Source organism: Lolium perenne, chromosome 6, assembly GCF_019359855.2.
Source record: "Lolium perenne isolate Kyuss_39 chromosome 6, Kyuss_2.0, whole genome shotgun sequence".
In the NCBI taxonomy this organism is placed as follows: Eukaryota; Viridiplantae; Streptophyta; class Magnoliopsida; order Poales; family Poaceae; genus Lolium; species Lolium perenne.
The window spans coordinates 58,150,106-58,176,384 of NC_067249.2; the positions used below are offsets into that span (position 1 = coordinate 58,150,106).

A 26,279-nucleotide genomic window follows, 5' to 3' on the forward strand; every position below is an offset into this window, starting at 1 on the left:
CCATTATGCCTTACTAGTGTAAACAAGAAACAAAAAGATGCAATTGCAGGATCTAAAGGAAATAGCTTCGAGCACTCACACAATGGCTCCAGAAAAGTACTTAATACCTGGGACCGGAGTATGAGTGCCTTTTACCTTTCCTCCCCGGCAACGGTGCCAGAAAAGTGCTTGATGTCTACGGGTGCTTCTATTCTTGTAGACAGTGTTGGGCCTCCAAGAGCAGAGGTTTGTAGAACAGCAGCAAGTTTCCCTTAAGTGGATCACCCAAGGTTTATCGAACTCAGGGAGGAAGAGGTCAAAGATATCCCTCTCATGCAACCCTGCAACCACAAAGCAAGAAGTCTCTTGTGTCCCCAACACACCTAATAGGTGCACTAGTTCGGCGAAGAGATAGTGAAATACAGGTGGTATGAATAAGTATGAGCAGTAGTAACGGCGCCAAAAAAGTTCTTTGCTTTCCAGGACTGGCGTGTGGTTGATGGTGGTAATATTGCGGCGTGCCGGAACAGAGACTCCTGTCCCCCAGATCTTGGCTTCGCGATGGCGGCGGCTCTGGAAGGTTTCTCGTACCGTGGCTTTTCCGTCTCGAAGATTTAGGTCAGGGACCTTTATATAGGCGAAGGGGCGGAGTCGGAAGGTCGACGAGGCGACGACACAATAGGGCGGCGCGGCCAAGGCCTGGGCCGCGCCAGCCTATCATCTGGTGGGCCTGTGGCCCCCATCTGGCGACTCTCGGGTGTTCTGGAAGCTTCGTCCAATTCTAAGACTCTGGGCGTTGATTTCGTCCAATTCCGAGAATATTTCCTTACTAGGATTTCTGAAACCAAAAACAGCAGAAAACAGGAACTGGCACTTCAGCATCTCGTCAATAGGTTAGTTCCGGAAAATGCATAAATATGACATAAAGTATGCATAAAACATGTAGGTATCATCAATAAAGTGGCATGGAACATAAGAAATTATCAATACGTCGGAGACGTATCAGTCTTCTGGCAATTTCGTCTAAGCCCCGTGCGTTTTTAGGTCGAAAGCCTTAAGTAGTCGAAAGGGGGCGTCGGAGGCTGGCCGAGGCGCCGCCACCATAGGCCGGCGTGGCCCAGGGGCCCACCGCGCCGCCTTGTGGGGTGGGCGCCTCGTGGCCCCCCTTCGTCTCGTCTTCTGGCTCCGCCAATCTTCTATGAAAATAGGCCCATTGCGATTATTTCCAGGGATTTCCCTGAAAGTTGAGTTTCTGCACAAAAATAGGACACCAGGGCAATTCTGCTGAAAACAGCGTTAGTCCGTGTTAGTTGTATCCAAAATACACAGTTTAGAGGCAAAACAATAGCAAAAGTGTTCGGGAAAGTAGATACGTTTTGGACGTATCAGAGGCCATAGAGAAAAATCTTCCAAGTGTTGAGACTAAATTGGGAATATTACTTGATAATACTGATAAACTTGATAAATCTCTAGGAGGAATTAATGAAAAATTGTTTTTCTTAGAAACTTGTGCTATACTTGATAATCAAAAACATAGGATTGGTGAACTTGAAGAAGCTATGGGAACCTTGGGTTCAACTTTTTCTTCTCTTAAGTTTAAGGAGAAAGCTTATGTGGGTAAGGAGCAAAAGTTCATGTATGTCTCTAAGATGCCTAAGCCAAAGAATAATTATGAGCTTAAAATTGATAAAACCCTTAGTACCACTATGGGAAATTTAGATAATGGAGCATCTAAGATACCTATTGCAACAAGTTGTGTTTTTAAGGAAAATCATGATGTTGATGCTTCTTCTCTTGATGTTACTTGATTTACACTTTCTGCGCCTAGCTGAAAGGCGTCAAAGAAAAGCGCTTATGGGAGACAACCCATTATTTTATTTCTGCAATTTTTGTTTTATATTTGAGTCAAGGTGCTTGTTACTACTGTAGCAATACCTTTTTATCTTTACTATATTGTATTGTTGTGCCAAGTAAAGTCTTTGATAGAAAGTTGATACTAGATTTGGATTTCTGTGCAGAAACAGATTTTTAGCTGTCACGAATTTGAGCTGTTCTCTCTGTAGGAAAATCGTAAAATCTTGAAAAACTTCGTGAGTAATTCTCAGATATGTACGTAACTTTCATTCAATTTGAGATTTTTCATCTGAGCATGTTAAGTGCCTCGAAAAAATTCATCTTTACGGACTGTTCTGTTTTGACAGATTCTGTCTTTTATTTCGCATTGCCTCTTTTACTGTGTTTGAGTTGGTTTCTTTGCTCCATTAAATTTCAGTAACCTTGGGTAATGTCCAGAAGTGTTTGGAATGATTGTGTCCTTGCTGAACATGTGAATTTTTGATTATGCACTAACCCTCTAATGAGATTGTTTTGAGTTTGGTGTGGAGGAAGTTTTCAAGGATCAAGAGAGGAGGATGATATAATATGATCAAGAAGAGTGAAAAGTCTAAGCTTGGGGATGCCCCCGTGGTTCATTCCTGCATATTTCAAGAAGGCTCAAGCATCTAAACTTGGGGATGCCCAAGGCATCCCCTTCTTCATCAATAACTTATCAGGTCACCTCTAGTGAAACTATATTTTAATTCCGTCACATCTTATGTGCTTTACTTGGAGCGTCTGTGTGCTTTTATTTTCGTTTTGTTATTTTCATTCTCTGAATAAATTTGGATCCTAGCAATCCTTGTGTGGGAGAGCGACACGCTCCGCTTTTTCATTTGAACACTGGTGTTCTTCATTTTACTTTTAATGTTCATGGCGGAAGCTGAAAGCCGCTGCATTTATTGCTATTTGGTTGGAAACGGAAAATGCTTCATGTGGTAATTGGTATATTATCTTGAATAATTTGATACTTGGCAATTGTTTTGAGCTCTCAAGTAGATCATGTTTAAGCTCTTGCATCATGTAGTTTAAACATATTAGTGGAGAACTACCGTAGAGCTTGTTGAAATTTGGTTTGCATGATTGGTCTCCCTAAGGTCTAGATATTTTCTGGTAAAAGTGTTTGAGCAACAAGGAAGACAATGTAGAGTCTTATAATGCTTGCAATATGTTCTTATGTAAGTTTTGCTGTACCGGTTCATACTTGTTTTTGCTTCAAACAACCTTGCTAGCCAAAGCCTTGTACTGAGAGGGAATGCTTCTCGTGCATCCAAAACCTTGAGCCAAAACCTATGCCATTTGTGTCCACCATAACTACCTACTATGTGGTATTTTTCTGCCATTCCAAGTAAATACTTCATGTGCTACCTTTAAACAATTCAAAAGTTATTATCTCTTATTTGTGTCAATGTTTTATAGCTCATGAGGAAGTATGTGGTGTTTTATCTTTCAATCTTGTTGGGAAAACTTTCACAAATGGACTAGTGGCACATCCGCTTATCCAATAATTTTGCAAAAAGAGCTGGCAACGGGGTTCCCAGCCCCAATTAATTAACTTTCATTAATAATTCTCTTCACATGTTTTGCCCTGATTCATCAGTAAGTAACTTAATTTTGCAAATAGACACTCCTCCATGGTATGTGAAATGTTGGAAGGCACCCGAGAATTCGGTTAGCCATGGCTTGTGAAAGAAAAAGGTTGGGAGGAGTGTCATCCATAAATAAAACTAAAGTACATGTGTAAACAAAAGAGAAGAGGGATGATCTACCTTGCTGGTAGAGATAACGTCCTTCATGGGAGCCGATCTTTGAAAGTCTATTTGACAAGGGGGTTAGAGTGCACACTACCATTCATTGACAACAACAAACACCTCTCAAAACTTTACTTTTATGCTCTCTATATGATTTCAAAACTTGAAAAGCTCTAGCACATGATTTAATCCCTGCTTCCCTCTGCGAAGGGCCTTTCTTTTACTTTATGTTGAGTCAGTTTACCTACTTCCTTCTATCTTAGAAGCAAACACTTGTGTCAACTGTGTGCATTGATTCTTACATGCTTACTTATTGCACTCATCATATTATTTTGTGTTGACAATTATCCATGAGATATACATGTTGAAAGTTGAAAGCAATTGCTGAAACTTAAATCTTCTTTTGTGTTGCTTCAAAACCTTCTATTAAGAATCTATTGCTTTATGAGTTAACTCTTATGCAAGACTTTTTGATGCTTGCCTTGAAAGTACTATTCATGAAAAGTCTTTGCTATATGATTCAGTTGTTTAGTCATTATCTTTTTGTTAGCAAACTATAGACCATTGCTTTGAGTCACTTCATTCATCTCATATGCTTTACAATAGTATTGATCAAGATCATGTTGGTAGCATGTCACTTCAGAAATTATTCTTTTTACCGTTTACCTACTCGAGGGCGAGTAGGAACTATGCTTGGGGATGCTTGATACGTCTCCAACATATCTATAATTTTTTATGTTCCATGCTAGTTTTATGACAATACCTACATGTTTTATTCATACTTTATATCATTTTTATGCATTTTCCGGTACAAACCTATTAACAAGATGCCGAAGCGTCAGTTCCTGTTTTCTGCTGTTTTTGGTTTCAGAAATCCTACACAGGAAATATTCTCGGAATTGGACGAAACAAAAGTCCACGGCCCTATTTTCCACGGAGTGTTCCAGAACATCGAAGAAGAGTCGGAGATGGCCAGCAAGGGGGCCACCCCATAGGGCGGCGCGGCCAGGCCCCCTGGCACGCCTAGGTGTGGGGAGCCCACCCCCTGGCTCCCCCGACGCTGCCTCTTCGCCTATATATTCCTTCGTATCGGAAAACCCTAGTACCGAGAGCCAAAATACGAGAAAAGTTCCAGAGACGCCGCCGCCGTCAACCCCATTTCGGGGGGTTCTGAAGATCACCTCCGGCACCTTGCCGGAGAGGGGAATCATCACCGGAGGGCTCTACATCACCATGCCCGCCTCCGGACTGATGCGTGAGTAGTTCATCCTTGGACTATGGGTCCATAGTAGTAGCTAGATGGTTGTCTTCTCCTATTATGCCATCATGTTTAGATCTTGTGAGCTGCCTATCATGATCAAGATCATCTATTTGTAATGCTACATGTTGTGTTTGTTGGGATCTGATGAATATGGATGGAATACTATGTCAAGTTGATTATCGATCTATCATATATGTGTTGTTTATGATCTTGCATGCTCTCCGTTGCTAGTAGAGGCTCTAGCCAAGTTGATACTTGTAACTCCAAGAGGGGGTATTTATGCTAGATAGTGGGTTCATGCCTCCACTGAATCTGGGACAGTGACAGAAAGTTCTAAGGTTGTGGATGTGCTATTGCCACTGGGGATAAAATATCAATGCTTTGTCTAAGGATATTTGTATTGTTTACATTACGCACAGTACTTAATGCAATTGTCTGTTGTTTGCAACTTAATACTGGAAGGGGTGCGGATGCTAACCCGAAGGTGGACTTTTTAGTCATAGATGCATGCTGGATGGCGGTCTATGTTCTTTGTCGTAATGCCCTGAGTAAATCTCATAGTAGTCATCATGATATGTATGTGCATTGTTATGCCCTCTCTATTTGTCAATTTCCCAACTGTAATTTGTTCACCCAACATGTTATTTATCTTATTGGAGAGACACCACTAGTGAACTGTGGACCCCGGTCCATTCTTTTACATCTGAAATACAACCTACTGCAATCATTGTTCTCTGTTGTTCTTTGCAAGCAAACATCATTCTCCACACCATACGTTTAATCCTTTGTTTTCAGGAAGCCGGTGAGATTGACAACCTCACTGTTAAGTTGGGGCAAAGTATTTTGATTGTGTTGTGCAGGTTCCACGTTGGCGCCGGAATCCCTGGTGTTGCGCCGCACTACACTCCTTCACCAATAACCTTCACGTGGCCTTCATCTCCTACTGGTTCGATAACCTTGGTTTCTTACTGAGGGAAAACTCGCTGCTGTACGCATCATACCTTCCTCTTGGGGTTCCTAATGAACGTGTGCTTTACCGTCACAAGCAGCTACTTTGCTGGCGCCGTCGCCGGGGAGGAATTAACACTCCATCACCGTCACGCGCCATCAGCGGACGGAGCTTGACCCCATACATTAGAGAATACATATTCTAGAGGAACATTAGACATACTAGTGGAAACAAGATAGGGCAACTGATGACTCTTAGCTTGTTGACAATGATCACAAATGTAAGAATTTATTTCAGGCACATACAAAAGTTTATTCTTCCTAAGAACTTGTTGAACAATGAATGAAGACAGATGCCTGAGACCACAATGCTATGTGGAGGAAGTGGGCTTGAAGGTGATGAAAGCATGCTTTTTATACCTCGTAGATAAAGAAACTAGTGGATAAATACCACCATGTCATGTACCTCTAAGCAACATTTCCTTCGTAGCCTGGTCCTTAATAAGAAACAAAAATAAGTGAAACTCAACAAAGGCATTATTGTCGAGGGCAATTTTATGAGAGGGTAATAAAGTTTTGATGCACTAGGAACATGAATAATATTATTAAGACGAATGGAGCTATGAGTGGTATGCAAGGTAGAATGACCAACATGCTTAATTGTCATACCTTGACCACTCACATTGTGGAGATGATCTCCCTAACATGATGCTTGTTCGATTCTCCTGTAGTGGTAAGGTCCCTTTTCTTTGTATTGCTCAAGGCACCACTGAAAGTGCATGGAGCCCCCATGTTTGGTTTTGGTAATTAATGAAAATACATGTTGTCTAATGGTTGTACTGAGTTATATTTGTAGGATTTTTCCATAGGAAATTTTTGAACCATATGTTGGATTCAAGGTTGCAAGAAGAAGAAAATGAAGAAGATCAAGTGATAAGTATGTCTTGAAGAAGAAGATTGAGTGAGCTCTTATGTGTATCTTCAAGACATCAACAAGATGAAGAAAAAATAAATTTTGTACAAGTTCAAGATGAGCTATATCAAAGAGGTCATATGCTTGAAGCTTGCCATCCATATGGTGATCATCTATATGTGAAGATGCGCCGAAGAAGAAGTTCCCCAATAGTGGATTATGGGGGAGCAATCCGCAACACATCATCAAGCAAGCATAATCAAGAAAGGCTTTCTGCCTTGTTGCGGTCAATATTGGCATCATCTAGATCAAGTGGAATGCACAGGATAAATTTTTGTTCTTGATAGGGTTTCTTTCTGACCGGCCTCGTGGTGTAGTTGCAAGACCGGTTTATAGGATAGTTGGTCGTACTATCAACATGACTCTCGAGTGAGTAACTTGATCGTATCATTCAGTGAGCGCTCAAACCTCTACATACTTGACTCATATTTCTTGTTTTTTATTTGGATCTTATCCATATTATGTTTTAGAGCTTGTGCTTATTCTAATCACAAGCTCTAGTTCATCGAAAATAGATTTTGCATGAAATACTTGTTGCATTTTCGATATTAGAGTTTTTCATGGTTCTTCGTGTTGAGGTGCCACCTCTAAGTTCATAGAAAAATATCCCCACTTGTTCTTAATATTTCAAACAAACTTGGTTTCACCTAAATTGCAGTTTCCTAACTCAAATTGTTGCATTCTCGATGTTGGAGGTTTTAACAGTTTGTCTTTTATAGATAGGTTAAACCCTTTTCATTTGGTTTTATACTCAAACTTGGTTTTATTGTTATTATTTCAGCGAGCCCAAGATTATCAAATTTGGAGTCCAGGTGTGAAAGTTATGGCGTTCTTTGGCATGCGATTGCGTTACCGGCGGAGTGCTCCGGCCAGCCGGGACCTACCTGTCTGGACTGGTCCGGCCTCAGAATGGGACAAAACCCGAGCACTCAGTACCCTTGCACACCTGCCGCCGGTATTGTTCAAGCCAGCCCGGACTAGTACGGCCGGCCGGAGTGGTCCGGCCCAGCCGACAGGCCCGGACAGCGGATAAATCTACACAACGATCAGATTCGGTGGGGAGCTATTTAAGGGGTTTTCTTCCCCAGTGGTTCCCTAACTCTTCTGGCTATTTTTTTCCTACATTGTTGACCTTTATTTGAGCTTTCTATCTCTCTCTCCCTCCCATGATTTTGAATCTAATTGAGGAAAAGATAGAGGGGATCTATATCTACATATTCACCAATCAAATCCCTGTTTGTGAGGGGAATCCACTAGATCTAGATCTTGGAGAAATTTGGTGTTCCTCCTTTGTTCTTCCTTTCTTATGCCCCCAATAGCTTTTTTAGATTTGGTGGAATTTGATAGTGAGGGACTTGCCATTGCATTTGGTGCATCGGTTTGAATTCTATGCGGTGATACATGGAGGTCAAAGTTCGTGAGTATTTCTCTCGGATGTTTGTACCTGGAGCTTTTTTCCTTTGTGGTCTTTGGACCCTAGATGGCTTGGTGATCTTAGTGGTGTTCTTGGGTCCTCGAATTGAGTTGTGGCGATTTCTCAATTGCGAGGCCTTCGTGGCAATTTCTTGGGAGCCTGCAATTAAGTTGTGGAGATTGCCCAAGTACGGTTTTGTGAATGCCCCTCAAGGGTTCCTTAGTGGATCGAGGTATTTCCTTTTGGTAGTAATTAAGGCTCGAGGAAAATACAATGAGGCCTTCGTGGTGTTTGGATTGCTTTGACCTCCACACTGCTCCTCTGGAGAGTAGCACTCGCAGGAGTGTGAACATTGGGACACATCACCGTCTCTATGTGCCTCGGTTATTTCTATACGCAAGATCTTTACTTATGCACTTTACTTTCTGATAACCTTCGTGCTTGAAGTTATATATATATATATATATATATATATATATATATATATATATATATATATTGCTATCACATAGTTTTTTGTCCTGCTTAACACAAGTTTTTAGTGCACATAGGTGAACCCTAGTTTTATAGGTTTTGTGCTTGAAAAATTAAATGTTAGTTTTATTCCGCATTTGTTCAAGACAATATCGTAAAAGCTTTAAACCGCCTATTTGCCACCCCCTGGCGGAATTTGTGTCCTTTCAACCTCGCAACATATTGAGCTCGATCTTTCGATTGAGAGGAGTACAGAGATGTAATGGCACTCCATACCTCTTGGTGTTCTGAAGATCAAGTACACGAGACATAACATTGGATGGCATGTATTTGAGAAGGCAACTCAGAATCTGTTGATCGTAAAAACCCAATATGTGTAGGTAGAACTTGTAACGACCGTTTTCAGCTTGTTGATGTCTTCAAACTTCGAGGTTTTAGGAGGCGCCACATCTGAACCGTCGAGCAGTCCCATGACATTGGCACCATGCAAAGAGGGTATGATATACGCCTTCCCGATGATAAAGTTCTCCCGAGTTAACTTCTCTGTTGGTGGCCTTCCAAGAGCCACCATCGTCCCCGCCATCGATGATGGGGAGGACGGCATCAGGAGGCTGAATAGTGATGTGATCCGTAGACCGGCGAGTGTTTTGGGGTGCTATGATCCTTGCATCGGCGAGCTTTTGTTAGGATGATACGATCGGAGATCAATAGTAGATGGGATCCGCAACCAAGACGATGGAAGAGCCAAGCTCTGATACCATATTGGTGTAGGCAGAACGATACCCCTAGTTGCAGGGGTGCGGGTACGTGTTATATGGGATGAGTATAGCCCTCATCTGGTGGAAATACAGAGTGGTACGTATATGGGTTGGAGTACTACCCTATATATATGATACAAATTACATGTCCAACAACCATGTCATTGATGCCAACTCCACCCATGAGCCGTTCGAGCACATGCTCGTATGCTCCATAAAATTTGTTGCATTTCGCGTGCATAAACTGCCACCGCTTTTAAATGGACAACTTGGTGCGATCACTATCAAAGTTGTCATGCCCAAAGCGTCTATGCTCATGGAAGAAGTCATGTGCACTCTCCCAATTTGCTCCTCCCATTTGCTCGGCACAATAAATTAAATCTTGCCCAATTACCATCCATGCCTCACATATTATCATGTTCTCGAGATCTGTGTATGCTCTTTTGCTTTGCCGTTTCATTTGAGCACTTTTGCTTGTTGGTGAGCTCGTCCCAAATAATGGCTCATCACCGGCATTTATCCCATCTTGTTCAGCACCTTGGCGTTGCTGCTACCTACATGAAAAGATTGACGATGCTTAATATTTGATTGCACTAGATAATCGACCGCATGCGCGGGATCAGTAACTGACAATGATCCAAATATATGCATTATGATTGATGAAGAAAATATATACACATGGTCCCAACAAGAAATAATTAATATTGATCAGATGGATCTCTGAGATGATTGGCAATGGAGCAGATTGGGCGAGGACTATTTTTGTGTGTGTAGATGCACCTTATGACCGACACGAGAGCGATCAGTACCTTCCAGGAGAGTCTCACATGTAGTTAACTAAGCTAATGGTCCATGCTTAATGCAACCAAAAAATGATTAATCTGCTTGGATACGCATCTTTGGAGTTGCCCAATCTACGCGATGCCGTGTCGAAATGTGCTCTACTTTTTTGTGACATGATCATTAGCAGATACTGTGTTTTGTTGGTTCATGTACTCTACCTAGGGAAGCGGATTTTCGAATCGAGAGATGATAATATATAGCTAACTGCTAGAGATCCTCATATATGTATGGGTAAGTTGTGAAATGTTGGTTGTCAACATGCTGCTCTCATAAGTGCCACTTGAGCCGATTGTCATATAACAGTATGTCATTCGATAACGCGTGGAACCTGCTTGCTGAGAAACACGCGTTTGTGTCATATATATAACAACATGTCATTCGATAACCCGTGGAACTTGTTTGCACTGCATTCATCCAGAATCCAGACAGATCAAAAAGAAGCTTCCCCTTAAACGTTTCTTTGAGAAGCGAATGCAAACTTTTTTTTCTTTCTCATTCTAAGTCCTCGTCAGCAAAGAATACGTGGCGTGTCAAAATTAAGGAAGACTGATGTCATATAGGTACCACATTGCACCTGACAGTGCGAGTAACTTCTGTCAATCTTTTCATGAGCTAAGCATAATCTAAACCATATTTCATATTGCAGACACGTCAGGTCATAGACTTAATCAAGTAAGAGAATTCACCTGACCAAGTTTGCAGGCACGTAAGCATATAATTTTGTGTGCCTATATATAATGCAATTGCACCGTTTCAAAATAAAAATGCAATTACACCATTTCAAAATAAAAATGCAATTACACAGCCTACTTAGTTTGAACGAACCGTTGAGTGTTTTTCAGAAGAAGAAGAAAATACTTTATTTTCTGGATGAATGTTCTTGAGTTGACTTGTGCATCAGACTGGAATATTCTCGCATCTCAATCACATCACGCAATAGAAAAAGAAAAATAATGAATATTAACAAGTTGATGTGTACCAAGTTTGGCCACTCGCATGGATACTAACTAGTCCATTACCTACTGAGTAAACCTGATGTACCTTCTAAACTAATGCACGTTTGGTAGTAGTAGACGACGAATGAGCCAAATTAGCTCCGCTGGAGGCAATAAAATTCAGAATGCATGATTCATGGGCTAACTAGTGTATAGAGTTGATGAACTTGCACAAAATCTATACAGTTAAATTTAAGGTGGTTTCTAGCTAGTGAACATTCAGGATAGTTTATTACTAGAATTTCACTGTAGTTAGGTAATACAAGTATACAAGGTCAGTCTTAGAGATTTCTGAACTGTAAGTTCTTTTAGATATATAAGTCTCAAATCACAATGGATATCTTTTTTTTATATTAGGACACCAGATGCATGTAAAAAATATGTGCAAAGTATTGATGCAAAATATACTTCCATGATACCACAATCTTATTTGATTTCTTAATTATATGTAACATTATTAGTGGTCAATGTTATGTTTCAAATATTCTCTTCCAAAACACTTGTTCTTTATTTTGAATGAGAGAGTACATATATTATAGAGTTAGAACTTTTCTGGGATTGGACATGAAAGCACTCAACAAGTCATTAGCAAGTCACCTTGGTAATTAAATAAACCCAAAAGTTGAATTGATAAGGATCTATTTAAGCTATGATTGAGCAAGACAGCGTAATTTACTAGAGGATCAGCTTGTTGAACACGCACAACAACAAGTCCACAAGTGAAGAAGTATTTCTTAATTGGGATCGTCTAGGTAGATTTCGACATAAAGGCCACGGGAAACCAGTACGAAATAACTGGTGCAAGGTCATTAGCTATGATAAATATAGAAATATTATATATACAATGGCCACATCACCATCAGCATCACTGTAAGACTAAGAAAAAGCAATGGTTATTACATTTTTTGCCATGAAATACAAAGTGTAATTACTACAGATCTGAAGTAGAGATGATTGGTTCCACAATGCATTCATATAAATAAATGATCTTGGGAGATCAAGAAGAAATGAAATGAAATCAGATAATTACCATAATATGTATAACAAAATATCATCTGGATACCCTACCCTATTTAAGAAACATATTGACACAATGTAACCCATTTAATTATTTGCCCCAAAACTAACACTAGTTGGCCTACATGTCGGGATGCCAAGGCATCGCAGTGTATTCTTATAGTCTCTAGCAAAGGTCTTACCCACTAGGAAACTTGGATGGTTTAGCCAAACCAGCTTCAGCGCGTTGATCAATCAACTACACTGCTCGTCATCACCTAGATGAAAGCCATGAGAAGCATGTGATTCCTGGATACAGAAACCAATGTATGATTTCAGCCTCCGGATGCCCTTCGTGATTGTCGCTACGTTTGCCACCTTCCCCGCCACGGTTTCCTTCATTTCCGTACTCGCTCCAGCCTTCTTCATCATTGTCGGCAATTATGTTTCCTTCCTTGATGATATGCTCCTTTCGTCGATTGTTGTCTCATCGATAGTTTCCACCTCATCGGGAATGGAGACTGGAAAACTGTGACCAACTGAGGGCTGGTGCACCATTATTGGTTTACTGAACAACCGAGTGCATGAGGCCCGTTACCATAGTAGAAACACCATAGAGGAATAGGTGTCTATGTGTCATTCCAAGTCAATACGGGCAGGTGGCAAAACCCTATCTTGTAAATGCATGCGTTCTTCCATGCCATCACAAATGGTCGCAAGCGCAAATGCATGATCCCTCTCTTCATTACGGACCTTGGGGGGGTCTCAGATCAGACGACATTGGTGGACCATGTCTTTGCCTTCTACCAGGGCCTCATGGGATCAGAGGGTGATCCTAGGGCGTTCTCACTCTCGCCTCATATTTGGCCGGAAGGAAAAAAGATCTCAGGGGCTGAGAATTTGGCCTTGGAGCTCACATTTTCACCGGAGAAACTCCACGAGGTGCTGTTCAACGTGAAGCAGGATCTGGCACCTGGCCCGAACGGCTTTAATGTTCTTTCCTTCAAGCGCTTTTGGGGAAGCTTTAAGGGCCATCCTTAAACTCCTGATTGATTTCACTTTGGGGAGGATTGATATTTCACGCCTAAATTACGGGATTATCTCCATGATACCCAAGGTTAAGGGGGCGGATAGTATTAAACAGTTTAGTCCCATTGTTGTTATTAATGTTATCTTTAAATTTGTATCTAAGTCCTATGCTATTCGACTCGCACCTCTAGCTCATAGGACCATCGATCGGAGCCAAACCGCCTTTATTAAAGGTAGGTGTCTGCATGAAGAGGTTGTAGTTATGCACAAGATTGCTCATGCGCTGAGATGCAACAAGATGGGGAGGGGGGCTTGTTCCTCAATCTTGATTTCGAGAAGGCCAACAGCCGTGTAAACTGGGACTTCCTGCTGGAATTCTTGGCCCGGAAAGGCTTATCGGCTCGGGTTGTACACTATTTGATGCAGTTTGTCTCGGGTGTGGGGGGGGGGGGGGGGGGGGCATGCCGCAATCAACGTCAACGGTGAGATAAGTTCATGTTTCCAGAATGCGCGAGGAGTGTGGCAAGGAGACCCACTCTCTCTGATCCTATTCGACTTTATGGTTGATGGCATGACAACGATGTTGTCTAAGGCAAATGAGGCAGGACATATTCAAAGGTTTGTCCAACATGTCATTCCAGGGGAAGTAACACAGCTACAATACACAGATGACACTATGGTGCTCATCAAACCATCGGATTTGGGAATCACGAATATCAAGTTCATTCTATTGTGTTTTAAAAACATGTCTGGTCTTAAGATCAATTTCGATAAAATCAAGGTGGTAGTGATGGGGCTCAAACCACATGAGCAATGCAGGGTGGCTAACATGCTTAATTGCAAACTTGTAAAGTTTCCTATTAAACACTTAGGGCTTCCGGTCAACGATCGTTGTCTAAGGGTGGTGGACTGGAACTTCCTATACCAGATAAAGTGGGTCATAGGGTTGACAGATGTAAGGGTTTATTCCTCGCATCTGATGGTCGTCTTGAACTAGCCAACTCTTGCCTATCGAGCCTCCTGTTTTTTTGTGATGGGCATCTATTTTTTACATGAATCTACTCATGCTAAGATGGATTAGCCGCGCCACCGCTTCTTTTGGGAAGGAGTGGGCCCTAAAAGGAAGTATCACATGGTCGACTCACCCATGGTGTGTAAACCTCGAGAGTTTGGGGGGTTGGGGTCCTTAATACCAAGTTCTTCAATACAGCCTTAAATGTAAAAAATGGATTTGAAAACTTTACCACAATGGGGAGGGGTTTGTGGGCTGACCTCCTACAAGCAAAATATTTAGGAGATAAGGATCTCTTCTCAAGCGATGTCTCATCTCGGAGCTCCCAATTTTGGAATTCCATACAAAAGATCAAAAGGTATTTCAAATTGGGAGCTAATCATAAGGTTTGCAATGGGTAGTGAAACTTCTTCTGGTTGGACTGGTGGGCACGGAGTACCCCTATCCGAGACCGTTTCCCGCTACTTTTCAGCTCCTGCACGAACCATTTTACAGCTGTGAGTAGGCCACACTTGGCTCCAAGATTGCATGTGAGATTCTGACGTTAATTGGGCCTTGCTGAGAAGGTGGAGTGGGGTAATCTGTGTAGGGAATTGCACCTGGATCCTTCCTCCTCCTCTTTTGAGGACAATGTATACTGGAAACTTGAGGCCTCTAGAGCGTTCACGGCAAAATCCATCTATCTTTGGCCATCGCAAGGGGTGGCAGTCACACACTTCAAGGATGTCTGGTGCACCCGGGTGCCTCCGAAGATCAAGATCTTTCTATGGAAACTCGTTCATGGTCAGCTTCCCATGTAGCTAAAAGGCAGGGGACATGGGATGTTCTTTGCTCTCTTTGTGGGGAGCCTGAAGATTGGAACGATATATTTTTTTCCCTCCTCGTTGCATTGCAGCTGGAATCCAGGAGGGCCTGGTGATTTCCTAGCCATTACCCAGGATCTTTCGGGTACCTTTCGTAGTTTAGTTTAGTTCATGTTCGTGTCCCAATGTTGGACGCTCTGGAACATTCGCAACAAGCTTTTAACTATTGAATGCAAGATCATTAACAACCCGATAGATATTTTGTTCCAAATATCAATTCACATGCAGAGTTGGAGGGTTCTCGTAAGAGCGAAAGAACAACCACTGGTGGACGTGCTAGACTCCACGCCAAGATCGGGGCTATGGAGGCTTGTTGATTTGGCTCGCCCTTCTATGGGTTGATGTTTCTTATGATTGTACTTACGATATCTGTGTTCTTTGCGTTGTTCGAAGTGTGTGTGTGTGTGTGCGTGTGTGCACGCGTTGCGCGTGCGTGTGTGTGTGCGTGTGCGTGCACATGCGTGTGTGCACGCGTTGCGTGTGTGTGTGCGTGTGTGTGTGTATGATGCTTGGGATCAGAACTCGATGTATGACTGTATATGGCGGTGATGTTTGGGTCTATATTTAGTGTTGGGTTTAGGTCTTATGTTAAAAAAAAAATACATGTGGTATGGTGTTTCATCATCGTACACTTAAATATCTGTCTATACTAGAAGAATAAAACATATAGTCATACAGCGGGTTCATGTACTTTATGTAAGACAATGTGCCGAGCAGCCAATCTAGGGCACCCATACAGGGGTATAGAGCAATCTAGACCGTTGATGGGTGCACTAAAGCAAAAGTGGTAAAGAGAATCTCCGATTTACGGTAGCGTGCACTGGGCAAAAAGAATATCCAGCTCTAATTTCCATTACATTTTATTGTTGCTCCTTGGATATGTTTTTGTGCCTCCAAGTCTATGATCGGGATATATGATGCTCCAAGATAGATTACATCTGGAGTAACATATCCACAAATTCTCTTAGCAGAATATATGTTTGGATGCCCTAGAATTTATAGGCTTTGGGGCAATGTCGCAAGCTACAATTCAATAATAATTATTTTTGCCACAAGGGAGGCTTAGGTTATGGCAAAAAAAAATCAAATTAAAGGTACACACTGATTAGAACCATCATTTGTTTAATGAGTAGTGTCTCAAGGAGTTGTATAGGTTCCTTGTGTATGTGCCTTTTAATGTTACATCATCCATAGCTCCATACATGCCACTGACACATAATTCCAGCTACGTGGGTAGTTAATTTGGATCATTTCGTAAGTTGAGTGTGAAAAGGTGTGATACATCCCAAACTAAGTAAGGATCTGACACCATGGAAGTGCTTCTCCAAAAACAAAACAAAAAAACCTAGCAATGCATGAGTAAAAGTTCAAGTGCACATATCCCAAGAGATCACTAGACAGAGCAGATAAGCACAGAGATTTGTTTTATTTCCGGGACTATAGCTAGCTTGCCATCATACTCAACACACTACTAAGTTAATCGACCTAATGATCAAATCAAGCTCGCAAGCTTATTATACAAAACAAGGCCGTGAATATTTTAATATCCCATGTCTCTCTGCCTATCAACCTGCGTGTATAAATTCCAAGTTCCTTCCCTCCCAAACCGATCAGAAGCACTCACAAAGTGTTTGCTACAAGCTATAACCACAGATCAGTTTGGCTACATAACGTATAGTGCTTGATTGCTCATAGCTCGAGAAGCTCGAGAGAGATCATCATAGAGCAAAGAGATTGATCAGCTAGAGCGTGATGTGTGAGGAGAATCCGATGGCGATACGTGTTAGGGAGTTCAACATGGAGATGGACTTGCCGGCGGTCGAGGATCTTGAGCGCCGGTGCCAGGTCGGCCTCTCCGGTGACCAGGCGAGCCCCGAGGAGGCGTCAACCGCCGATGATGCCGTCGATGGCGGCGGCGCCAAGAAGTGGAGGAGGAAGAAGAAGACGGCGAAGAAGCAAGGCATGTCGCTCTACGTGGAGCAGATCGGCGACCCGTTCGCCAGGGTGCGCCACTCGCCCGACTACGTCATCCTGGTAACAATTATAGAGTACCTGTTCCTTCTCCCTGTTGTCATTGACACTTGTCCGACACTTCGAGTACACGCCACTCTAATTTGACAGTGATGTTCTGCAACAAATCAAGTTACGAAAATATTTTTCTTGAGAAAGTACACATCAAGTTGATTAATTAGCTGTGTAATATGCTGTGTAGGTAGCCGAGCATGGAGAGGAAGGAGGAGAGGTGGTGGGAGTGATCAAGGCGTGCGTCAGGACGGTGAGCCGAGGGAAGAAGAAGCAGTTCGCCAAGGTGGCCTGCCTCCTCGGCCTCAGGGTCTCCCCGTCTCACAGGTAATTTCTACAAACGTGTGTAATTAGCTGCATTTTTTGCATGACCTATATATGCGAGTAGTCTCTGACCGTTCGGGTGGTGTGCAGGCGGCTCGGCATCGCAACGGAGCTGGTGCGGCGCGCCGAGGCGTGGTGCGAGGCCAGGGGCGCGGCGCACGCGACCATGGCGACCACAGCATCCAACTCCGCCTCGCTCGCGCTCTTCACCGGCCGCTTCGGGTACGCGCCGTTCCGGCGGCCGGTGTTCCTCGGCCACCCGGTGCACCGGCACCGCGCGCGTGTCCCCAGCGCGCACCACGTGCTGCAGCTGCCGCCGCAGCTCGCGGCGGCTGCCTACGCCTCCCTGCTCTCGCCGGCCGAGTTCGTTCCCACCGACCTCCCCGCGCTGCTCGCCCACAAGCTCACCCTCGGCACCTACCTCGCCGTCGAGCGCGACCCGGACCCGACCCTCCCGCCGTCCTTCGCGCTGCTCAGCGTCTGGGACGCCACGCGCTCACTACGCCTCCGCGTCGGCGGCGTCGCGCCGCTCCTCCGCGCGTCCCTCGCCGCGGCGCGGGCGCTCGACCGGCACGCGCCCTGGCTGCGCGTCCCGTCCCTCCCGGACGTGTTCCGCCCGTTCGGCACGTACCTCCTCTACGGCCTCCGCATGTCCGGTCCCGAGGGCCCCGCGCTGCTCCGCTCGCTATGCCGGCACGCACACAACGTCGCGCGCAACAACCCTGCCTGCGCCGTCGTGGCCGCCGATCTCGGGCCTGACGACCCCGCAGCCGCCGCCGTACCGCACTGGCCGAGTTTCTCCTGCGACGAGGACGTCTGGTGCGTCAAGAAGCTCGGCTCCACCGCTGACAGCACTGGCAATGCTGGCGACGACGACGAAGACGACTGGACGACCTTGCCTCCGGCCGAATTCCTGTTCGTGGATCCCCGAGAGTTCTGATGTTCCATCACGTCCTTCCACGGTCTCCTCGGTTTTGATTTTGGTGACCACGAAGAACTGTAGATACGTTATACTCTCATTCGTAGATTGACATGTGTATGGTGCAGATTGATGCATGGATATGGATTAATATTGCGGAAGGTTTTACAGTAACCCTCAAGAACAACAAGGTCGCCTTCTGACAGACTTTCTCTCAAGTTGCTTGTTCATCTGTCTCAACTACTATATGAAACGAGCGGACATTTTTGTTTAGGCTGGAGCGTGCTGCTCCTTGTATCCTGGGCTGGTACAGTACGTACAAAGCTTTCCAAGGAGAAAAGCCCAAATTAGCCTCCCCCTAAAGTTCAGATTAAACCCACAAATTTTTAGTACGGTTCAAAATGCCGCCACCAACTATCGATACCGCTTGGATTACAACCTTCGTCCATTTTGCAGCTGTTTTGTCCCTGATTTTAACAAGTCGGCATGTCCACATCAGCTTCTTCTCTCTCCTTTTTCAAGAATGACGAGGCAAAAGATTTCCCACCGTTTCCGTTTGTTATGAAGCGACTCAAGGCTGTCAATGTTTTACAGAAGATGCAAAGCTTACATGGGGAACAAAGAAGACATACAGGTGTAGAAGATGCACAATCATCTAATAAAGGAAGCTAAAACCAGTACAGCACGATACAAAGAACACCCCATAAAAGGGAATACTCAAAAAAGAATAAAAGGGAAGTGCCATATGTAAGACATGGTGAAAAATAAAGAAAGTGTGGAGGGATGGCAGAACTGGGTTAGAGCATCTCCAATAGGCGCGCTATAAATCGGCGCGCTATACCACGCTGTCGGCACGTTGTAAAAGGATGGCGCGCGCTGGACCGATTTTTGTCCCGCCGGATGCTCCATTTTGCAGTGCGTGTTGGCGCGCAAAAAAAAGCACCTCCGCCGAACGCTCCATTTTGCAGCGCGCAGCGCGGCGCAAACAACAAGCACACACAACTATGCCTCAAGCAAGATCAAACAACCATATAAATTTACAAATAAAATGTACCATCCAAATACAATATATTGTTCACATCAAATACAACAAGTACATGAAATTGTTCGCACCAACTACAACAAATTTAGAGACCAACATACAACAATACAACATAGTTTTGAGACAATACAATGCATAGTTTTTAAACAAATACAACAAGTATGCAACTATTGTTGTCCATTTCAATTCCACCATTCTTCCATTAGATCTTTCCCACGATCATCCTCTATAATCATGTTATGCATGATGACACAAGCGGTCATGATATACCAAAGGCATTATTGATCCCAAAATATAGCCGGTCCTATAACAATAGCAAATTGTGCTTGCAAAATCCCAAATGCTCTCTCTACATCTTTCCTAGCCACCGCTTGTGCATTGTAGAATTGGGTTTGCTTCTTACCTCTTGGTTGAATAATCGGCTTCACAAATGTTTGCCACCTTGGATATATGCCGTCGGCGAGGAAGTAGCCATAGTTGTACTTGTGGCCATTTGCTTCAAACTCCACCAATGGACCTTCCCGCATTGCAAGTCTTGTCATTAGTGGTGATCGTTGAAGAACATTGATGTCATTGCAAGACCCGGTCATTCCAAAAATGCATGCCATATCCAAGTTTCTTGGTCGGCGACCGCTTCAAGGACTATGGTGGCATCCTTCTTGTACCCTTTGAATTGTCCATGCCATGCTGCTGGACAATTCTTCCAACTCCAATGCATACAATCAATGGAACCAAGCATACCGGGAAACCCTCGGTTGGCGTTGATCTCCAAAAGCATTGCCGTGTCTTGAGCATTGGGGGCTCTCAAGTATGTGGAGCCAAAGACATTGACAATTGCAACGACAAACCGCTTCACACACAAGATAGAAGTGCTCTCTCCCATGGCCAAATGATCATCAACTAGATCCGCCGATATACCATATGCCAACATACGCAAGGCGGCGGTCACCTTTTGATATGTGCTATGACCAAGTTCTCCGGTGGCATTTCTCCTTTGCTCAAAGAAACGATCATACTTGGTCACCTCTGTTGCAGTGTGCTTGAACAAGTTGATACTCATCGGAAAACGCCGCCGAAAATAGCTTTCGGGGAATATCGGATTCTCATTTAAATATGACCACATCAACTTCTCATGCCCTTCAATCCTTTCTCTCCACAACTTCTGTCTACCGAACACCGATCCACCAAATTTTGGCTTCTTAACGGCGCGGTATGCTAATAGTACCGATATGTTCTCCTCTTCCTCTTGGTTGTACTCGTCATCCGATGAATCGTATGATGAACTCTACAAACATACATATGAAATTACTTAACTACAACTATACTAGCTAATCGGCGAGCAAAATCATGGAGGTCGCTCGGCGGAGGTTGATACGTCTCCGACATATCGATAATTTCTTATGTTCCATGCCACATTATTGATGATATCTACATGTTTTATGCATACTTTATGTCATATTTATGCATTTTCTGGAACTAACCTATTAACGAGATGCCGCAGAGCCAGTTGCTGTTTTCTGCTGTTTTTGGTTTCAGAAATCCTAGTAAGGAAATATTCTCGGAATTGGACGAAATCAACGCCCAGGGGCCTATTTTCACACGAAGCTTCCAGAAGACCGGAGAGTCAACGAAGTGGGGCCACGAGGCGGCCAGACGATAGGGCGGCGCGGCCCAGGTCTTGGCCGCGCCGACCTGTCTCCTGGGCCCCTCGTGACGCCCCTTGACCTGCCCTTCCGCCTACAAATAGCCTTCGTCGCGAAACCCCCAGTACCGAGAGCCACGATACGGAAAACCTTCCAGAGACACCGCCGCCGCCAATCCCATCTCGGGGGATTCAGGAGATCGCCTCCGGCACCATGTCGGAGAGGGGATTCATCTCCCGGAGGACTCTACATCGCCATGGTCGCCTCCGGAGTGATGAGTGAGTAGTCTACCCCTGGACTATGGGTCCATAGCAGTAGCTAGATGGTTGTCTTCTCCTCATTGTGCTTAATTGTCGGGTCTTGTGAGTTGCCGAACATGATCAAGATCATCTATCTGTAATGATATATGTTGTGTTTGTTGGGATTCGATGAATAGAGAATACCATGTTATGTTGATTATCAATTTATACCTATGTGTTGTTTATGATCTTGCATGCTCTCCGTTACTAGTAGATGCTCTGGCTAAGTTGATGCTTGTAACTCCAAGAGGGAGTATTTATGCTCGATAGTGGGTTCATGTCTCCGTGAATCTGGGGGAGTGACAGAAACCTCTAAGGTTATGGATGTACTGTTGCCACTAGGGATAAAACATTGATGCTATGTCCGAGGATGTAGTTGTTGATTACATTACGCACCATACTTAATGCAATTGTCTGTTATTTGCAACTTAATACTGGAAGGGGTTCGGATGATAACCTGAAGGGGAACTTTTTAGGCATAGATGCATGCTGGATAGCGGTCTATGTACTTTGTCGTAATGCCCAATTAAATCTCACAATACTCATCATATCATGTATGTGCATGGTCACGCCCTCTCTATTTGTCAATTGCCCAACTGTAATTTGTTCACCCAACATGCTATTTATCTTATGGGAGAGACACCTCTAGTGAACTGTGGACCCCGGTCCATTCTTTACATCTGAAATACAATCTACTGCAATACTTGTTCTACTGTTCTCTGCAAATAATCATCATCCACACTATACATCTAATCCTTTGTTACAGCAAGCCGGTGAGATTGACAACCTCACCGTTTCGTTGGGGCAAAGTACTTTGGTTGTGTTGTGCAGGTTCCACGTTGGCGCCGGAATCCCTGGTGTTGCGCCGCACTACATCTCGCCGCTATCAACCTTCAACGTGCTTCTTGACTCCTACTGGTTCGATAAACCTTGGTTTCTAACTGAGGGAAACTTACTGATGTACGCATCACACCTTCCACTTGGGGTTCCCAACGGTCGTGTGCTGTACGCGTGTCAAGCTAAATGTCTGGCGCCATTGCCGGGGAGATCAAGACACGCTGCAAGGGGAGTCTCCACTTCCAATCTCTTTACTTTGTTTTTATCTTGCCTTCGTTTATTTAGTACTTTGTTTGCTGCACTAAAACAAAACACACAAAAATTAGTTGCTTGTTTTACTTTACTTAATTCCATGCATGTTTTTATTTCACTAGTTAGGCTTAATGGAAAACAACAAAAATATTAGAGATCTTTATAGTATTTATCTTGAGTTAGGACATGAGGAGTTTGAAGAGAAAATTAAAAAACCTATGGAACTTTATATGCATGCTAATGGCAATATTATTAGTATGAATGCTTTGAACACAATTGTTGCTAATGCTATGGAAAATTCTAAGCTTGGGGAAGCTAGTTTTGATGAGCATGATATTTTTAGTCCCCCAAGCATGGAGGAGAAAATTTACTTTGATGATACTTTACCTCCTATGTATGATGATTACAATAATGACTATCATCCACCTACTATTGAGGAGAAAATTAATTATAATTATACAATGCCTCCTATATTTGATGATTATGGTGATAATGATAGCTACCCTGTTGAATTTGCTCCCACTACAATTAATAAGAATGACTATGCTTATGTTGGGAGTAGTAATTATTTTATGCATGAACCTCATGATGCTTTATGTGATAGTTATATTGTTGAGTTTGTTCATGATGTTACTAAAAGTTATTATGAGAGAGGGAAACATGATTATATGCATCTTAATAATATTAAGTTTCCCCTCTCTATGTTGAGAATCTTGAAGTTGAGCTTGTGTTGCCTTCCTATGCTTGTCACTTTGTTCTTCATGAATTTGTTTATTTACAAGATTCCTTTTCATAGGAAGTGGGTTAGGCTTAAATTTGTTTTTGAATTTTATTTTTGATGCTCTATTTTGCTTCAACTCTTATTTCTTGTGAGTGCATCACTGAAATTACTGAGCCCATCTTAATGGCTATAAAGAAAGCACTTCTTGGAAGATAACCCATGTGTTGATTTTACTACTGCACTTTTGTTTTATATTTGTGTCTTGGAAGTTGTTTACTACTGTAGCAACCTCTCCTTATCTTAGTTTTGTGCTTTGTTGTGCCAAGTAAAGACGTTGATAGTAAGGTTCATACTAGATTTGGATTACTGCGCAGAAACAGATTTCTTTGCTTTCACGAATCTGGGCAAAATTCTCTGTAGGTAACTCAGAAAATTGTGCCAATTTACGTGAGTGATCCTCAGATATGTACGCAACTTTCATTCAATTTGAGCATTTTCATTTGAGCAAGTCTGGTGCCTCAATAAAATTCGTCTTTACGAACTGTTCTGTTTTGACAGATTCTACCTTTTATTTCGTATTGCATGTTTTGCTATGCTCGATGGATATTTCGATTCCATTGACTTTCAGTAGCTTTGTGCAATGTCCAGAAGTGTTAAGAATGATTATGTCACCTCTGAACATGTAAATTTTGATTGTGCACTAACCCTCTAATGAGTTGTTTTGAGTTTGGTGTGGAGGAAGTTTTCAAGGATCAAGAGAGGAAATGATACAACATGATCAAGGAGAGTGAAAGCTCTAAGCTTGGGGATGCCCCGGTGGTTCACCCCTGCATATATCAAGAAGACTCAAGCGTCTAAGCTTGGGGATGCCTTGGGCATCCCCTTCTTCATCGACAACATTATCAGGTTCCTCTAGTGAAACTATATTTTTATTCCATCACATCTTATGTGCTTTGCTTGGAGCGTCGGTTTGTTTTTGTTTTTGTTTTGTTTGAATAAAATGGATCCTAGCATTCCTTGTGTGGGAGAGAGACACACTCCGCTGTTGCATATGGACAAATATGTCCTTAGGCTTTACTCATAATATTCATGGCGAAGTTTCTTCTTCGTTAAATTGTTATATGGTTGGAATTGGAAAATGATACATGTAGTAATTTGCTAAAATGTCTTGGATAATGTGATACTTGGAAATTGTTGTGCTCATGTTTAAGCTCTTGCATCATATACTTTGCACCTATTAATGAAGAAATACATAGAGCATGCTAAAATTTGGTTTGCATATTTGGTCTCTCTAAGGTCTAGATAATTTCTAGTATTGAGTTTGAACAACAAGGAAGACGGTGTAGAGTCTTATAATGTTTACAATATGTCTTTTATGTGAGTTTTGCTGCACCGCTTCATCCTTGTGTTTGTTTCAAATAGCCTTGCTAGCCTAAACCTTGTATCGAGAGGGAATACTTCTCATGCATCCAAAATACTTGAGCCAACTACTATGCCATTTGTGTCCACCATACCTACCTACTACATGGTATTTCTCCGCCATTCCAAAGTAAATTGCTTGAGTGCTACCTTTAAACAATTCAAAATTTATTACCTCTGATTTGTGTCAATGTTTTATAGCTCATGAGGAAGTATGTGGTGTTTATCTTTCAATCTTGTTGGGCAACTTTCACCAATGGACTAGTGGCTTCATCCGCTTATCCAATAATTTTGCAAAAAGAGCTGGCAATGGGATTCCCAGTCCCAAATTAATTAATAAAAATAGACACTCCTCCATGGTATGTGATTGTTGGACGGCACCCGAAGGATTCGGTTAGCCATGGCTTGAGAAAGCAAAGGTGGGGAGGAGTGTCATCATAATAAAACTAAAATAAAAAGGCACTCCTTCATGGTATGAGATTGTTGGCAGACACCCGAAGGATTCGGTTAGCCATGGTTTGTGAAAGAAAGGTTGGAAGGAGTGCCACACAAAAATAAAAATAAAATGGGAGCCGCTTTTTGAAGGTTTGTCTGGCAAGGGGGTTAGAGTGCCCACTACCATTCGTTGACAACAACAAACACCTCTAAAAATTTTACTTTTATGATCTCTATATGTTTTCAAAATAAAAGCTCTAGCACAAATATAGCAATCGATGCTTTCCTCTTTGAAGGACCTTTCTTTTACTTTTATGTTGAGTCAGTTCACCTATTTCTCTCCACCTCAAGAAGCAAACACTTGTGTGAACTGTGCATTGATTTCTACATACTTGCATATTGCACTTGTTATATTACTTTACATTGACAATATCCATGAGATATACATGTTATAAGTTGAAAGCAACCGCTGAAACTTCATCTTCCTTTATGTTGCTTCAATGCCTCTACTTTGAATTATTGCTTTATGAGTTAACTCTTATGCAAGACTTATTGATGCTTGTCTTGAAGTACTATTAATGAAAAGTCTTTGCTATATGATTCATTTGTTTACTCATGTCATTTACATTGTTTTGATCGCTGCATTCATTACATATGCTTACAATAGTATGATCAAGGTTAAGATGGCATGTCACTCCAGAAATTATCTTTGTTATCGTTTACCTGCTCGGGACGAGCAGAAACTAAGCTTGGGGATGCTGATACGTCTCCGACGTATCGATAATTTCTTATGTTCCATGCCACATTATTGATGATATCTACATGTTTTATGCATACTTTATGTCATATTTATGCATTTTCTGGAACTAACCTATTAACGAGATGCCGAAGAGCCAGTTGTTGTTTTCTGCTTTTTTTGGTTTCAGAAATCCTAGTAAGGAAATATTCTCGGAATTGGACGAAATCAACGCCCAGGGGCCTATTTTCACACGAAGCTTCCAGAAGACCGGAGAGTCAACAAAGTGGGGCCACGAGGCGGCCAGACGATAGGGCGGCGTGGCCCAGGTCTTGGCCGCGCCGACCTGTCTCCTGGGCCCCTCGTGACGCCCCTTGACCTGCCCTTCCGCCTACAAATAGCCTTCGTCGCGAAACCCCCAGTACCGAGAGCCACGATACGAAAAACCTTCCAGAGACG

The 26,279-nt window shown here is 42.9% G+C and overlaps 1 protein-coding gene across 1 annotated transcript; it reads left to right on the plus strand.

Annotated features, from left to right (window-relative positions):
- Positions 1–16,794: 16,794 nt before the first annotated feature.
- LOC127309675 (acetyl transferase GW6a) lies at positions 16,795–18,768 on the plus strand. Its single transcript, XM_051340435.2, has 3 exons — positions 16,795–17,205; positions 17,384–17,520; positions 17,608–18,768. The coding sequence occupies exons 1-3, from the start codon at positions 16,924–16,926 to the stop codon at positions 18,455–18,457; spliced, it is 1,269 nt and encodes a 422-aa protein (XP_051196395.1). The 5' UTR covers positions 16,795–16,923; the 3' UTR covers positions 18,458–18,768.
- The last annotated feature ends 7,511 nt before the right edge of the window (positions 18,769–26,279 follow it).

What these genes read in the sequence shown, in the direction of transcription:
- LOC127309675 (XM_051340435.2), top strand. Translation starts at nt 16,924, where the DNA reads ATGTGTGAGGAGAATCCGATGGCGATACGTGTTAGGGAGTTCAACATG. An exon ending in CGCCCGACTACGTCATCCTG is followed by an intron (nt 17,206 to 17,383) that starts GTAACAATTATA and finishes TATGCTGTGTAG; the next exon opens with GTAGCCGAGCATGGAGAGGA. An exon ending in AGGGTCTCCCCGTCTCACAG is followed by an intron (nt 17,521 to 17,607) that starts GTAATTTCTACA and finishes GGTGGTGTGCAG; the next exon opens with GCGGCTCGGCATCGCAACGG.